Source organism: Manacus vitellinus, unplaced genomic scaffold (assembly GCF_001715985.3).
Source record: "Manacus vitellinus isolate BGI_N305 unplaced genomic scaffold, ASM171598v3 scaffold_3_pilon, whole genome shotgun sequence".
Lineage (NCBI taxonomy): Eukaryota > Metazoa > Chordata > Aves > Passeriformes > Pipridae > Manacus > Manacus vitellinus.
This window is the reverse complement of record NW_021940535.1, coordinates 44,250,914-44,266,951: the sequence shown is the minus strand read 5'-3', so window position 1 is coordinate 44,266,951 and position 16,038 is coordinate 44,250,914. Positions and strand designations below refer to the sequence as shown.

At 34.7% G+C, this 16,038-nt stretch overlaps 1 protein-coding gene across 4 annotated transcripts in view; it reads left to right on the top strand.

The window, feature by feature from the left end:
* Positions 1–658: 658 nt before the first annotated feature.
* The window catches only part of PFKP (phosphofructokinase, platelet), a 36,502-nt gene continuing 21,122 nt past the window's right edge, over positions 659–16,038 (top strand). For all 4 annotated transcript variants that reach the window (XM_018075386.1, XM_018075383.1, XM_018075385.1 and 1 more), the window contains exons 1-8: positions 659–730; positions 7,801–7,878; positions 10,145–10,334; positions 12,821–12,986; positions 13,659–13,703; positions 13,804–13,912; positions 14,352–14,447; positions 15,800–15,892. In XM_018075386.1, the coding sequence (XP_017930875.1) occupies positions 659–730; positions 7,801–7,878; positions 10,145–10,334; positions 12,821–12,986; positions 13,659–13,703; positions 13,804–13,912; positions 14,352–14,447; positions 15,800–15,892 (849 nt within the window). The remainder of the gene's footprint in view (positions 731–7,800; positions 7,879–10,144; positions 10,335–12,820; positions 12,987–13,658; positions 13,704–13,803; positions 13,913–14,351; positions 14,448–15,799; positions 15,893–16,038) is intronic.

The window sequence follows — 16,038 nt, the reverse complement described above, 5'->3', positions numbered from 1 at the left end:
ATGGGACTTTAATGGAAGATTTACAGGAGTAGAATTGTCAGATGTCTGTGAGCAGGGAATTACAACTTCAGCTTGCAATTCTGGAAGCAAAGTAGCATTTAGACACTTTCTATCAAATGAGTCTATGTTGCATTTTTTATGTTAATTTACTGCTATTTCTGTCTTTTTAAATGAGCATCTGTCCAGGTCAACTTTGACTCTGTTCCCAGCAAAATATTGTATGTATATAACACCTGTGTTACTTTGGAAATCTCAGAAAAAAGAACTGTTACAGTATAATTTCTCATTTCAAGAAGCTAAGTTTTAACTAGCTGAATGTTTTGCATTTCAGATAGAAAACTAATCATTATTGTGAAATTAATTTGCCTTCTTATTTAGTAGCTGTTACTTTTACAATGCTGTTTTACAGTCAGCAGCAATTTAATCTCTGATTAACACACATACTGGCATCCACATAATTATTGCAACAAAGACTAGGTCTGAACCCTTCGTGCTCATGGGCTGATTGCACTGTCATTAGGCAAATTTCTGTTTTAATAGATGCTGGTCATTTTCTCTAGGAAAGAATTAATGTTACCTTTATTTTTAAGACAATATTTGTAGCATACAGAAAATATTGGATGACCTATAACAGTGTTTTTGCTTTTTCTTCGCAGGTATGAATGCTGCTGTGCGCGCAGTAGTACGCATGGGAATCTATGTAAAAGCCAAAGTCTATTTTGTTTATGAGGTTAGTTTTTGTTTTATTCATTCTGTACTTTGTCCTCTGACTGCACTTGAGTTTTTGTGGAAACATCATGGAGATTAGTATAAATTAAAAAAATGTAGATGCCATCCCCTTTCATCATATGTTTTATTTAGTATTTTTTATTTTTGTGGAAATTTACTTTTCACAAGGTGTTCTGAAAATATGTAATTTAAAAGTAATTTTTTAAATGTATGGAATTCTTTATGTGCTACCAGAAGCTTGAAAATACTGAGAAAACCAGAGATGGTTGTCACCCAGCAGTGAGCTGTGTATCTGTGCACTTGTTAGACGTTTGACCCCATTTATTGTACTTTATAAATACTTCCCTAAACCCGGTTGAACTACTGATTTTTAACCTTTGCCTTTCCCCAGTCTATTTTCCCAGTGTATGATGAGGATGTGTCATCACCCTCATTTCACAGACTGTACAACTTGGTTTTGATCAAGAGTACTGTCAGGCTGATGCCATCTGTCCTGGCTAATAGGTGGAAAGTTGTTACTAAAAAAAGTCAACCAACAAAAAACCAACCAAACGAAAAAACCATCAAAAACCTGACCATTAGTGGTGTGTCCAGACATCAGAATTTTTTGGTTGAAGCTTGTGACTATGTGTGTGTAAAGGTTGTTACTTCTGTAACAATTATGTGATACGAAAAAATCATGAGACAAGTTTAATGTAAATGTGTAGGTAATACTTATGTGTATGTTTTACTGGAAGACTATGTTAGAGTTCTCTATAAAGGATGCTTTCAGTTTTTATATAATTTGCTGTAAATATATTTAGTAAGAAGTCATTCTGTTCCCACTGGAATTCCTGTACAAATCCTTAGTAGTTTGAGATTACTACAAATCATAATAAAAAGTTGATATGGGGGAAAACTTGATAGACAATATTCCTAGTAAACTGTAATTTTAATGTTTAATATAAAAATAAGGAGTACTAGAATTCATAGAAGTGATAGGAAAATACTTTGGTTTTAGTTTTGTGCATGCCAGATATACAATTTATCTTTTAAAAGTAGCTACTTACCCATTTTTTTCCATGTCTGCTTATTCCTATGGCTCATTTACTAATGAGATGCAAAGTATATTGAAATGCAAATAAGCAGAGGACTGTGCTCCAAAATTCTTTTGTACTACAGTGCTACACTAAGTTGCTCTGAACATTTAGTGTGTGCTAATTACATGGCCAATCTCTGGAATTCCCTCAGTGTTCAGCTGTTTTGCATCTGAAGTGGGTCAGATACTTGTCTGGAAGTAAGGAGGGGTTTTTGACCATCTTTAGGCCAGAACTTGGATTTTAATTTATTTTAAATTAGGTTTGACTCAAGAATTACCACCTCTTTTCAACTTTTAAAAATTTTTTTGTATCACAGAGTGTATTCAATGATAAATTTCTAGAGAAATTTGAATATTTGTTTTTTCTGAACTTAGCAAAATAGTTATGATGTTCCTCTCTGAAGTGTTAGAGCTTGCCAGAGTGAAGTCACAGATATTTCTGAATGAAAAGCAATTGTAAAAATCAAGTCAGTGTTGGGAGTTTTGAGTTACCATTATATATTGTCATTCCATCTTCAATGTAACATTGTGGTCTGGGACAAAAATGCACATTTCACTGTAAGTATGGGCTCTGAAAAAGATCTTTGCTTCTAGATTAGTCCATTCAGTTCTACATTTTGGGAAGTACCCAATGCTAAGCTTTATTCTTCTCTGACTTTGTGGTAATTGAAATATGAAGTCAGTTTTCTTTCACAATACATCCAAGTACTTCAGAGAAACACAGCTACAAGCTTGGAAATGAAACAGCTGTTTAATTTCACACCTTTGGAATAGGAAACAGATGAGGTGACAAGTGTAGTAGAAGGTAAAAATCTTAAAGTGAGACTTGTCACTATTGTTCCCTGTTATAAGCCTTTGAATGATGTATTCAGAGATGTATTTTTGTGTATACTTGAAGTTATGTAATACTTTCATTAAGATGTTTCTTCTAAATTACAGTTTATCGAATGCAGACGAGTGTGTTAAGCAAAGAGAATAGTATATTTTTACCCTACATTTTGAGTACACATTTTAACTAAGCACACATAGGTCAGGGGAAAGTGATAGTTGTATTGAAGTTGCTCTGAAAAAGTGAAGGAAAACCTGAAGTGACAATATCCAAAAGGAGAAAAAAGTTTTCTTATTTGGATCCAGAAATTCAGTTAAAGGTCTCAGACTTTTCAAGCTTACTTTGCTGTAGAGTCATCATACACTCTGTAAAACCAACTGTCTTCTACAGGTGTGGCCAAAACTAGCTCCTTATTTAAGTAAAACAATAACTCTGTTTTCCTTCAGTTTTCTAATTCCATTTTGCTTCATTTCGTGATGAGACAGTACCAAGATAAATAAAAATTGATAATGATTTAGATATGTCATTTGGTAGCCTTTTTTAAGTTGGTTTTACTAAAGCCTAAAGAAAGAAACATTATGTATTGGAATTCATGGGCTATTTGGACATACTTCAATTCCCAAAAGGAAAAAAAAAAACCCAAACCAACTTACGTAAAAATTAGGGTTTAAAATAATTTATATAAAAATATAATTTGTTATATACCATTCATATAATTAATATAAAACCCTGTAAATTTATAGCTATAAAATACAGTGAATTAAGGTGTTTTTTTAAAAATCTTAATTAATTAAAATTAACACATTTCAAAATTTTGCTGTTAATTTGTGGAAGAAATGCTTACTCTATCCAGTTGCCATACGTTCATGTGTTATACATCTTATCATCTTAAAGTATTTAATTTTAGTATATAAACAGTCTGTAGTCACCCTTCTTGACTAGCATCACATTGTTTCTAAAATCTGCCCCAGTCTGAAGTAAAATCTGAATACTCATGGTTTAATTTCACTCATGCTATGAAAATCTAGGAGATGGAAGTATGTGTAGAGTTCCAGGCTGCTCTAGGAGGCTAGTTGACTTTTTTTTTTTCACTAATCAAAAGTATTAAAGTCAGTTTGGGGGTTTTTTGTTGTTGTTGTTTTTAATTGAGAATGGAAAGAAAAAGTGATACCTCTCATTTCTGGCAACTCGTTTTAGAAACTGAGGTCTTAAATATTTTTACAAATAACCTGCCCTTTTTCCAGGATTGAAGCACATAGTTCCCACTGGATGCGTGCTCTTACTACTAAGCTATGGAGCTTTTAGATTCTTCATCTTGCTTAAGAGTCTTTTTCTCCAGAGGCCAGCATTGGAAATGCAATGGTACGGCAGTCACGGATTTCTGTGAGGAAAACTTCATGTCTTTTATGTGGTGGTCTGTGCACTCAGTGACACTGGTATTTTACGTTGTCAAGCAGTAGCTTAAAAATCTCAGTAAGTAAACTCAAATAACTTAAAGCCCCAAATGTCTCACATGTAACATATCAGAAGGTGGCTTGTTTTTCAAAAGTTCTTGTCTTGAGAGTGTAGACTGGAAGCAAGGTTTGCTGTCCCTGCTACTCTCTCCAGGAGTTGCAGTGTGTATGTATGTACCCGGTGAACATTTGACCCACAGAGATTTCCTCATGTTCATCTCTGAATGTTCAGATTTTGGGTAAAGGAAGGACAAAACATAAAGTGGGGCACATCTTCAGATACTGTTTTCTGTACTTTCGACAATTTATTTTTTCCATTCTTGCCCCCTAGTTTAGTATCTTAGTACCCAAGCTGCTATTTTTAGCATCTAGGTAAGGATTTATTTTTTGTTTTTAGTGTAAATTGACAGATTCCCACCCTCTTTTTATTAAGGTCTGTATTCACATCTACCAGTAACTTTCAGTAACTGTATAACTGTAACAGTGTTGAACTATTTCTTAACCTAATTCAAGTTAAATTCCACCTTTAAAATGGATTGTCCGGCCTCCATCAGTGTTTAAATAACTAAAGCGATAAATGGAATCATGATCGTTATTAATACTTTAATTATAATTAGTCATCTTTTTTTTTCTCTTTAGATTTTCTTGAAAGCTGTTTTAATTCTATAGGTTGTATCTGTTAATAGCATGGAAAACAACATGGAAATTCTAACTACATTGTTCAGAGGTAGCTTACAGATACTCCTCAGCAAACAACTGAATTAGGAAAAGCTAATATAACAGTTCAAATAGATCAGGATTCCAAAGGCTCCCCATCCTTACCTTGTAAGGGGAGGAATTGTTAATGCATCCCCAGTTCTCAGTTGTCTACACAGATATGGATTCCTGATCAAAATGCATGAATTCTTTCTACTTTAAAGATGCACGTTACAGGAATTGGTCATAGCTCCTCCTTAGCCTAACTATAAGATGTTTCAAATCTTATGGACAGTTCTCAATAGTAGTTCACCCCTTGGCTTTTTTCTATGTTTTAGATTCAGTAATATGTTAATTGAGGATTTTAATCCATGAGTCTCGTGATATGCATTATGTATATATTTACTCTATATTGCAGTTTCTGGGGTGCATGTCTTTTATTTTTCCTCTCAAGTTAGCTTGTGGTTCAGCTTACTAGAGTCGGTGTTACGAACTGAGTTAAGGTACACCACCACACTACTCTTTCAGGTTTTGTTGCTTATGGATCTTTGTGTTGTTGTAGTTGTCAATAGCAATACCAATTGGAACAGCTTTCACTCTGTTAATGAATGATATAAGGAACGTTGGATTCTTTGCTTTTAAAAAAGGGAAACTAGCAAAGCTGTGATGAGTGAACTCTAGGAATTTATGAGCCTTCATCAAGCTCAATGGAGCCACTGTAGTGTTTCTTCTCTGTGGTGACCAGTGACAGAACCCGAGGGAATGGCATGAAGTCGTGTCAGGGGAGGTTTAGGTTGGGTATTACAAAGAGCTTTTTCACCCAGAGGGTAGTTGGGTGCTGCAACAGGCTCCCCAGGGGAGCAGTCACAGCACTAAGCCTGACAGGGTTCAAGAAGCATTTTAGCAATACCCTCAGGGACACGGTGTGACTCTTGGTCCTGTGCAGGGCCAGGAATCAGACTCAATCCTAGTGAGTCCCTTCCAACTCAGCATATTCAGTAATTATTTCTGAAGATCTTTGCACTTTATCTGAGAAAGAATTTTTTTTTTTAAGTTGATGTGTAGATTAAGCATTATTCCTTTTCCAACTTGCCCTAATTTTGAAGAAATTGTGTTGATAATGTCTTAGCTTCAAGTCACTGTGTATACATGAGCATCCAGGACAGTATGTCCTGTATGTAGGGGCCTACAAGGAGACTGGAGAGAGATGCTTCATCAAGAGCCATAGTGATAGAAAAAGGAGTAATACGTTCAAACTGAAAGTGGGGAAATTTAGGTTAGATATAGGAAGAAATTCTTTGCTGTGAGAGTGGTGAGTCACTGCCACAGGTTGCCCAGGGAAGCTGTGGATGCCTCATCCCTGGAAGTGTTCAAGGCCAGGTTGGATGGGCCCCTGAGCATTGTAACAAGAAGATTTTTAAGGTCCCTTCCAACCCAAGCCATCCAATGTGTATGCATTAGACACATGTCAAAGTTAGCTGGAGAGGGTACATAATACTGAAAAGGTCTGTTGGATGATAGAAATTAGAGACAGGTAGTTTTCCATCTGGATGTTTCCTTGCTCTTACTTGATCATCTTATATGTAAGTTAATCAGTCAAGTCTCACTGAGCAGTAACTTTTCTGCTTTCCGCTTGGAATCTGTACTAGAATCCTAGAAAGCTTAATTTGAGTAACTTGTACTTTTACTATGCCCAGGTTATCTTTATATTTTTACCCTCTCCTGATAGTAAGGACTCAAAGTTTGACATAGTATTCATATGATGTATATGGCTTTTTAAGCCTCTGTAGGCTTAGTACATTTCACTGCTTACTGAATAAAATCTGCATATACTCTGAATCATGCCAAAGTATATGTCTCTAATTTATAATGTCAGCTTTGCTGTCTTCTGAACTCCCTTCTTTTTCTAGTTCTACCTGATTTTTTTTTCTGAGAACCCTAAAGCTAAATATGTACAGTTTTGCAAAAACTGCATATTAAAAAAATGGTAACTAGTTGTTCCTTGGCATGGGGAATATCTAAAAGTGGAGACATAAAACATTGTCATGGTTATTTTTGTTTAGTGTTTTTTTGTTTCTTTCTTTAACCTAGAGTATTTTTCTCCTTGGATTTAAATAAATGTTAGAAACTAAATGGTAATTTCAGTTTTATTCTGGTGTCTCTGTCAATTAGGATTTTCCAGGTTAGAACTTTGCTATGTTTTCTTATTTTTTTTTTTTTTCTAAATCAGTGTTCACAATATCACCTAGTGGAAAAGACTCTACAATTGTCATTCTGCTAGTATTTATGTAGACAGGTATGACAAAATCCTTCAGCTGCACGCTGGATAGGTTTCCTTCTTTCTAATATGTGTAGTTCTTTCCATAGTACAGCATGCAGTGGTTTCTGAAGACCATTTAAGTTAAGATATTAAGAATTTCTTAAATGTGTCACTAAAAATTGTAATTTCTTCTCTTAAATTTCTTTATTTATTATGGAACTCCCTCAAAAAAAAAAGATTATGTGACTTGATTTCTTTTATGAAAAAATTTTGGTTATTACTCTTTATTTTGTTTTGCTTATACCAACTTGGGGGGAAAAATATACAATGTGTTACAAAGGTAGATTCCTAAGATCACAACCTCAGGCTGAGGTTCTGTTTTTAAGAAATGTATTTTATAATGTGTTTCAAAATTCTTTGTAGTTTTTTTTTTTTAAAGTTACTATTTATTCCTAAGAAAAGAGTAACACATTGACATTCTAGTTTAATAGCTGTTTAATCTGTGTAAAGTATTACCTTATCTTCAGGTTGTCTTTGGAACTGGTCTTTTAGGAAGGGGGTTTGCTTTGCCTTTTTCCCCCATTAAAAAAAAGCAGTGATACCTGCTTGAATGTTGTTTCATTTAAATTGAGTATTTTTTTTATTCAGTGTTTTTAATTACTTAAAGTTGCATTGAAATTCACAAGGTGAGTATTACTGCAGTGGAAATTTTATGCCATTTTTAAGTCAGATTTCTGAAATACTTCTCTTTCAGGGTTACCAGGGAATGGTTGATGGAGGTGATAATATTGTAGAAGTTTCATGGGAAAGCGTTTCAAGTATCCTGCAAGTGGTAAGTGTTAAGGGGTGGGAGTGGGACACAAACCCTTCTTTATTTAAACAAAAGAGTCAACATTTTAGACCCAGCCAACCACTGTAATTATGTATTTGAACTCTGATGACTGAGTGGCCAGCATGTACCACTTTCAGTAGAGCCTGATTTCTACAGTATGGATGTCTGATACTCTAAAGATCTCGGTGTGGTCTTGTATTTGGTGCACAGAAATAATCTTGAAAACCTTTGTCCTAGATTTTCAACATCACATGTCATTAGCCTCCTAAAGCCATATTGAGAAGTCTATATTTAATAAAAAAGGCGTTATAGGGCCAAAACATGAAACAATTGTGTTTTGTAAGGCAAATATTTTCTTACGAAACCCTGTTGGCTTTCTGTGTAAGTGGATTTGGAATTACAGTAATGGATGTAATTACAGTGCAGTTCTGCAGAGCTCAGGTAACACCAGTGACTTTGTACATTTTTATTACAACGTTTCTGCAGTGTGGCCTTTTGGATCTCCTCAGCTTTTGCTCAGCATGGTAATGTTGTTACCTCTTCCAGAGCAGGTGCTATGTTTGGCGAAGAGGCCTTACTGCTTGCCAGGCTTTCTGAAAACTACCTCCAGGTGAAGCGTGGGTTTCTTTGGAGCTTTCTGTAAAGCTAATAAACATAAAAGAGTTAGCAGAGACTTTTTTTTTTTTTTAAACCAGTGCCCTGGAATACTGTGAGATATTTTGTCCACTGTGTTGGTTTTTTTCCTTTTTTTTTTTTTTTTCCCCCATGTCTATCTTGCAGAATCTGTAAATATCAAGTTGAAAGGGACCCATAAGGGTCATTGAGTCCTAAATCTGAACAATATGACCAAGAGCATCTTCCAGGTGCATCTTATGGTTAAGAGAAAATTGAGTTACCCTGGCTGAGCCACACAGGAGTATAGGCAGGAGCAGGATTTAGGCATATCCTGTACATGTATATAGGATAGATAGTATTAACAAAAACATCTGAGCTTGATGGATAGTAATTCAACAGACCAGCAGTGAAGCTGAGGATGTACCTTCCAGAATGTGTTTAGTTGTTTTGACTGGAAAGGTTTATCAGCCCAACATATATTTCTGTTTAATCAGAACAAGTAGTACATCGTTTCAAATATATAATTTCTTTTCCACTTAGACCTATGTTTTTTCTAAGTTTGAAAATACCTAGTTTAGATGTGTTTTTTAGTCCTGATTTCTTTTTAAGAACATCTTCATTTTGTATACATCTAATTTTTTGTCTGGAGAAAGCTGAACTGCTTCTATTCCATTTTTTTTTCTCCCACTGGCAGCTGTGCAACATAGATGGCAAATTAGTGCCTAAGACTGGCTTGAAAGCTGAATCATATATTGATAGGGCAGATCATATCAGTACAATGTCTGCAGATTTGAAGCTCAAATTTAGATTGGCATGACTGATTTATTATAAGTTAAAGTAAAGGAAATGTTTATGCAAAAGTGAGCTAACCATCTCCAGATTTGTTTGCAGGAAAGAAAAAGTTTTACAGTCTTAATTGATATTACTTTTTAGTGTGACAATAAATAAGGCAAAAATTAAACTTCTTGAGTGACTGAACAACATAAACACAGAAGATGTGTAAACAGTGTGTTCAGCAAGATGCCCAGGAATTTTGTGAAGTGACAGGGCACTTCAGTCATTTTTGAAAATAATAACTACCATTTCTGAAGGAAGTTCTTTAAATCATATTAATAAACACAGCAGATAATTGTAAATCGGAAAATTTAGCACTAGTCTGATCTATAAGGCATTAAAGGCAGTTCTTTCTGTAATTCAGTGGAATGACGATAAATGCTAATTTTGAATTTTAGGAATGTATTTTTTCTCTTACTGTAATATATTTCATGATATTGGGGGAAAATGTCACACTAAGGCAAATTCATCTAAATATTTAACTAGTTAGTATATTACTCTCACTAATGTCATTACATATAAGTAACAATTAGCCCATTTATTGTAATGCTACTGAAATTAATCCCAAATCATTTAACATTTTCCTTCTGGAGTAGCTGTTTATCAGTAAGTTTTTAGTGTTTTTTTCATTTTTCCCCTGTGTATCTATTCTCGAGAACATAAATTCCCACAGGTTTGTTAATTCTTTGTTCATCATCACTTTTTACTCAGAATTAAAGATGGATGTTATGCCACAACATTCATCGTTAATCCATCTTAAAAATATACAGTAACATACTAGACTATAAACTAAAACTGCTGTACTTCCTTTTCCTAGGGAGGTACAGTTATTGGCAGTGCCCGCTGCAAGTCCTTCCGTACCCATGAGGGCCGCCTGCAGGCAGCCTACAACCTGGTGCAGAGGGGGATCACTAATCTCTGTGTGATCGGGGGGGACGGCAGCTTGACCGGCGCCAACCTGTTCCGGGAGGAGTGGAGTGGACTTCTGGAAGAACTGGCACAGAACGGTGAGTTTGCCTTGAAGACCCTTTAGGCTTCCAGTCCGACCTGCAGGGAAGTTATGCACCCTAAACTATAAATCCAGAAACTATATCCAGAGAGTACTTCTAAAGTTCAAAAGTCAAATACATTCATTCTAGGAAACGGTATGATTCTTCATAAAATAAGTTTTTGATTTCTGTACATCCTCTCATGCATATCATAAAGGTTCGAAAAGGACAAATAAGTTACTGGGCAAGAGTCAGTGTGCCTTTTTTCCTCTATTATGAATCATTTTCAGGATCTGAGCTTTGAACCTTCTGCTTGAAAAGCCGTATGCCCTCATATCCAAACTGAGGTGGTAATTCCTTTCCTGCAACAAGCCACACGTTTGGCTGTTATAAAATTATAATGTCACTATTTTTTTAAGATCAGAACATTATGTGGCTGTTGATGAAAGTACTTCCAGCCCAGTAGTTGTCTTTGACAGCATCTAAGAGAATGCATAGGGAAGAGTAAAAGAGTAAAATAATGCTGTGTTGATATTACATGTTATTCATAATATGTAAATACTCTGATAGGTTCCATCCATTTCAGCCTTCAGGACTTCCTGAACCAGATGCTATTAGCAGTCCTTAATGAATTTCTCTTCCATAAATGTATACAGTCTACTTGAAAGCATACAGAGGTTTGCCAAAAGCATTGTGTAGCAAGGAGTTCTACAGCTTCACTGAATAATGAAGATTGGGAAGAATCTTCTTCTGTTTATTTTGATCCTGCTGGCTTCTAGTATCGTTTGATGTCCTGTAATTTTTGTATTAGAGCAAACAGTGAACGATCAATCCTCCTTCCTCTCTGCATGCCACTTGAGATTTTACAGCTGTCTTATTTTCCCTTCATCATCTCTTTTTCTAGATGGAAGAGTCCTAGTTTGCTTATTTGTTCCCTGTATGTAAGTTCTATACCTTTGATCATCTTTGTTGCCCTTCTCTGAACCTTTTCCAGTTCTACCATGTTTTGAGGTGTGGAGGACCACAACTGCACCCAGTATTCAAGATGAGGGCAAACCATGGATCTGCACAGTAGTATAATGATCTTTGTTTTGTTCTCTATTCTCTTCCTAATATTTTCTAATATTTTGATTTTTTTTTTGACTGCTATTGAGCATTGAAGCTGATTTATTAATGAAAACAGCATTATTATATTATGCTGGAAATAGCATTATTTTGTTTGAAATGTTAGGGTACATTTTTCATGTGTCTTAGTTTACATTTATCTGTAATGAATTCCATCTGATACTTTACTGCACATTGTCTTGCTAGTCTTCTTCATTCCTTCTCAGACACTCCATACTTTTAGAACCCAAATAATTCAGTTTGATCAGTAAACTTTGGCACCTTGCTGCTCATTCCCTTTTCTAGGTTATTGCTGAGTGTGTTGAACAGTGCAGATCCCTGTAGAACTCCATTGGTTACCTTGCTCAGATACAAGAACTTGCATTTACCATGGCCCTCTCTCTCTTATTTTTTCCCCTCTGTTTCACGTTATTTACTCGATGAGAATACTTCTCTCTTATACGGTGACTATTTAGTTTCCTCAAAATCCTTTGGCAAAAGACCTTGTCAATGGCTTTTTGGAAATCTGAGTACAATGTATAAACCATATAGCCCTTATTCATGTATTAAGTCACCTTTGGAACTCTAGAAAAGGTTTGTAATGCATGGTATACATTCATAAAAAACATTTTGATGCTTCTTCACAATGCTGTGTTTATCTTCATGGACATTAGTTATATTTTTCATTATGGTTTCTACTGTTTTTCTCTAATATAGACATTAAACACACTTATACATAGTTTTTGAATCCTATATTAAAAATTTGGTATTATATTTACTACCATCCCATCCACAGATACTAAGGTAGTTTTAAGTGCTTAAGCAGCTAAGGTACTTCATCCTTGAGATCCTTTAGAACTCGTGGATGATGCAGCATTTTCACTGGTGTCTTGGGAGACACAGCTAAGACTTAGAAGCTTTTCTGTTCTGTTTGCTTATTAATAATGAAATCAAGAGCCTTTCAGTGTTGCAGAAGAGAAATCTTCAAAAGTTTGATGCTGGTTTTTAATTGTTTACATATGCCCATAATCACATCCACTTTGCATCCTTTTACTTCATTGCATATTATACACTGAGACCACAATTTGAATAATACTGTGTAAAGTCAAAACCATCAATTTGAAGGTTAGTTACAAAACTTGATAATTTGCTAACGCTTTGAGATGGACTGAAAAGCTCTTATTTCCTTCCTTACTGTAAGGAGTTCTGTGCAGGATTGTTTTGTTTGGATGTTTGATTGGCTTTTGTTTGTAGTTTCGACTAACCTTGTTACCTAAAATATCTAAACATAATTTAATGTTTGGATATGTTTAATTTATGAAAGTAGAGCACCCAAGCAATATGTCTAATGAATTTTTTTTAATAGTTTTACAGCTTTTTCTCTGGATACTTCTTTACAGGAAAGATTGATGCAGAGGCTGTTAAGAAATATGCTTACCTTAACATTGTGGGAATGGTTGGATCCATAGACAATGATTTCTGTGGCACTGATATGACCATAGGTACTGACTCAGCTTTGCACAGAATAATTGAAGTTGTTGATGCCATCATGACCACTGCTCAAAGGTAAATTGTGCATATTATAGAGATTGATAACAAATATACAGTTGTTCATGCTTCAAATCAAAGTTTGCTATTGCTGCAGAATAGTGAAGGATTTAAGTTAATTTTAAAGAGAGATTAGGTAAGTAGGATTTGTGAGAATAAAAGTTCTTCTTGACTTCATCTTTCAAATGTCTTGGTTTCTCTCTGTCTTTGTAATTGTTTTTTCATCATTGCTGTTACGGCAGCACTTTAAGCATGTGATTGTGGAGATTACATCAGCTTTAGTGTCAGACTTTGGTTTTTAGTATGTTTTTATTCTTTCATAGTCTATTAGAAGAGATCCAGGTGCACTTTGAATAGTACAAAATAGCATGTTTGTATATAAGCTTTGTTTCATTAAAATTAAAGCAATTAAATTAGTAATTTTTTTTAATACAGGTATATCATTGCAGTTCTTAACTATGGATCTTCATCATTTACATTTTCAGTAAATGTTCACATCTCCTAGCTGCCTATACATGTTTTTGAATAAAGTAGTAGTGAAAAGAAATAATGCATTGGAAGATACGTAATTTTAAATACATTATTTAGTGTGACCTTCTGTTTTGCTAATGAATTCTGTGTTTGGTTAGCATGGTGAACAGGCTGTTTCTTGATATCAGGTTCAGTTAATTTGCTTTCTTATTTTTACAGCCATCAGAGGACATTTGTTCTGGAGGTTATGGGAAGACACTGTGGGTATGTGTTGTCTTCAGCATTTTGTGTCTTGTACAGGTATAATTATGAAGGGTCAAGAAATATGAACCATAAATCTCTAATCATTTGTTCTGTTTATTAGGTACCTAGCTCTGGTTAGTGCCTTAGCCTGTGGTGCAGATTGGGTGTTTATTCCCGAATACCCACCAGAAGAAGGCTGGGAAGATACAATGTGTGTTAAGCTTTCAGAGGTAATCAATTAATATGTTCGAGATTCCCTGATGACTTTGCAGATGTTCATTTGACAGTAGTGATTAAAAAATATGATCAGGACTTTCAGGAAGTCTTCATTTTTTGTGTCGTGCAAAGTTCTCCATGATCTTGAACATAAGAACTGCATTCTGCAATTTTTTGGAGGAAATATGTGACCTGCTCTGGGGATTACTTCCGATGTAAGCACTGTGTGTACCTTTCCTCAGTAATTTGATGTAAAATATTTGAACTTCATCAGTAAAAAAAACTGTATGAAAATAAAATGTATGAGAACACTTCAAATATTAATGGTCAAATATAAGAAGTATTTCCTTGAATCCTAGAAGCTTAACATAAAGCAATTGATTATAAAATTGTGCTGTAAAGTCTTTTTTTGTTTTTTTTTCTTTTAATTACATGGTTGTGCTTTTATTATAGAATCGTGCACGAAAGAAAAGGCTGAATATTATCATTGTAGCTGAAGGAGCTATTGATTGCCACAACAAACCTATAACATCAGAGAAGGTTAAGGATGTAAGTGTCAGCATCCCTATGATACACACTTCTGTTCTGTTCATAAGATGGGGCTTGCTGTTAACAATAACATTGCTGTAAAGTAAATCTGTTCCTGCAAGGTAGCTCATTACACAGTTGTATTTTTGTATTTGTGCTTTGTATTCTGAATCCAAGTCCACTTAAAGAGAGTCTTTTTTAGAGGCTATTAATTAGAAACTTTGATCCTTGTAATATAACATAGCAGTTCAAAAGCACCTGATTCATGGGTGCCTTAATTGATAGAGAATTGGAATTCAGCTCAAATCAGTTTTGTAAATCCTATTTCGCTCTGTATGTCTTGTAAAAGTATAATACTGGTCTGTCTCACAGTGAAGTTATACTGTGTGCTTTGGACAAAGTCTTATCACTTCTAAATGGTTGCTTTGCTAAAAATCTCATTTGTGTCTAGAAAAAACTTTTGAGCTGAAGTTATTCTGCTCTTTTTATGAAGGGTCCCTTAAGAATTTGGAAAATAGTCATTGGCAGAAAGGAGCTGTGACACTTTGGGTTTACCTGGGGTTTATCTGTCCTGTGAATATGAAGTTTTGTTTTCCATAGCTCTCAGTTTGGGACAAATCTTTGACTTTATTCAGAATTGCCGTTTTATGAATTAAAATTTAGCACCAAATGGTGTTAAATGTACATAGCAACAGCTTACTGTGCATTTATAGAAGAAACATTACTTCCTTGCTACAAATTTCAGCCAGTTAATACATTAAAAAACTACGAACACCAGGAATAGAAGATTGTGTAACTTGCAAAATTTTTTTCTGCTTTATGCTATTCTGTGCTTATTCCTAACCTTACATGCTCACTAAAGATATATTAATAAAGCATATCTTTTGCTGACTTTAACTTTGATATGTAACAGAGAAAATGGAACAAAAGTGACTGAAAGAAATAGTTTTATTATCATACTTTTTACTGTGAGTTTTAAAGCCTTGTCAGATAAGGTTAAAAGTCATCCTCACTGAACTTTTACTCAGAATCTTTTGGGACATGTAATCTTGCACATAAATTCACATGAAGTGAATAGAACACTGTAATTGAACTTACTTCAAGTATTAGAATATTTAGACCTTTTGTAACTGTGCAGAATGAAGCCATTGTAACTGTAGTTAAACCATTGCATCTAAGCCACTGTTTTGCCATTATAAAATGTTCCTTTAAATTAGGAACCTGGAGTTTAGGTTAGGAATAAACTAAAGAAATTCCTGTAATATTTTCATTATTGTTGACATACTAATGTATAGTATATGTATAATTTTATTATAGCAATGGCACATTGTGTATAAAATAATGATGGTGATAAATTTTGAAATTCTTTGCAGCTCGTGGTTCAGCGGCTTGGTTTTGACACCCGAGTAACTATCTTGGGTCATGTGCAAAGAGGTGGAACCCCTTCAGCTTTTGACAGAATTCTGGTGAGTGTTCCTAAAGTGACTACTCATGGCACCACACAGTACAATGACATTTCGATTATTTATTTGGGATGTGGTGATTCTTTACCTGATAAACTTCACACCTCCAATTATTATCTCACAGTAACTGTCTGAATAGTTCAAATTTA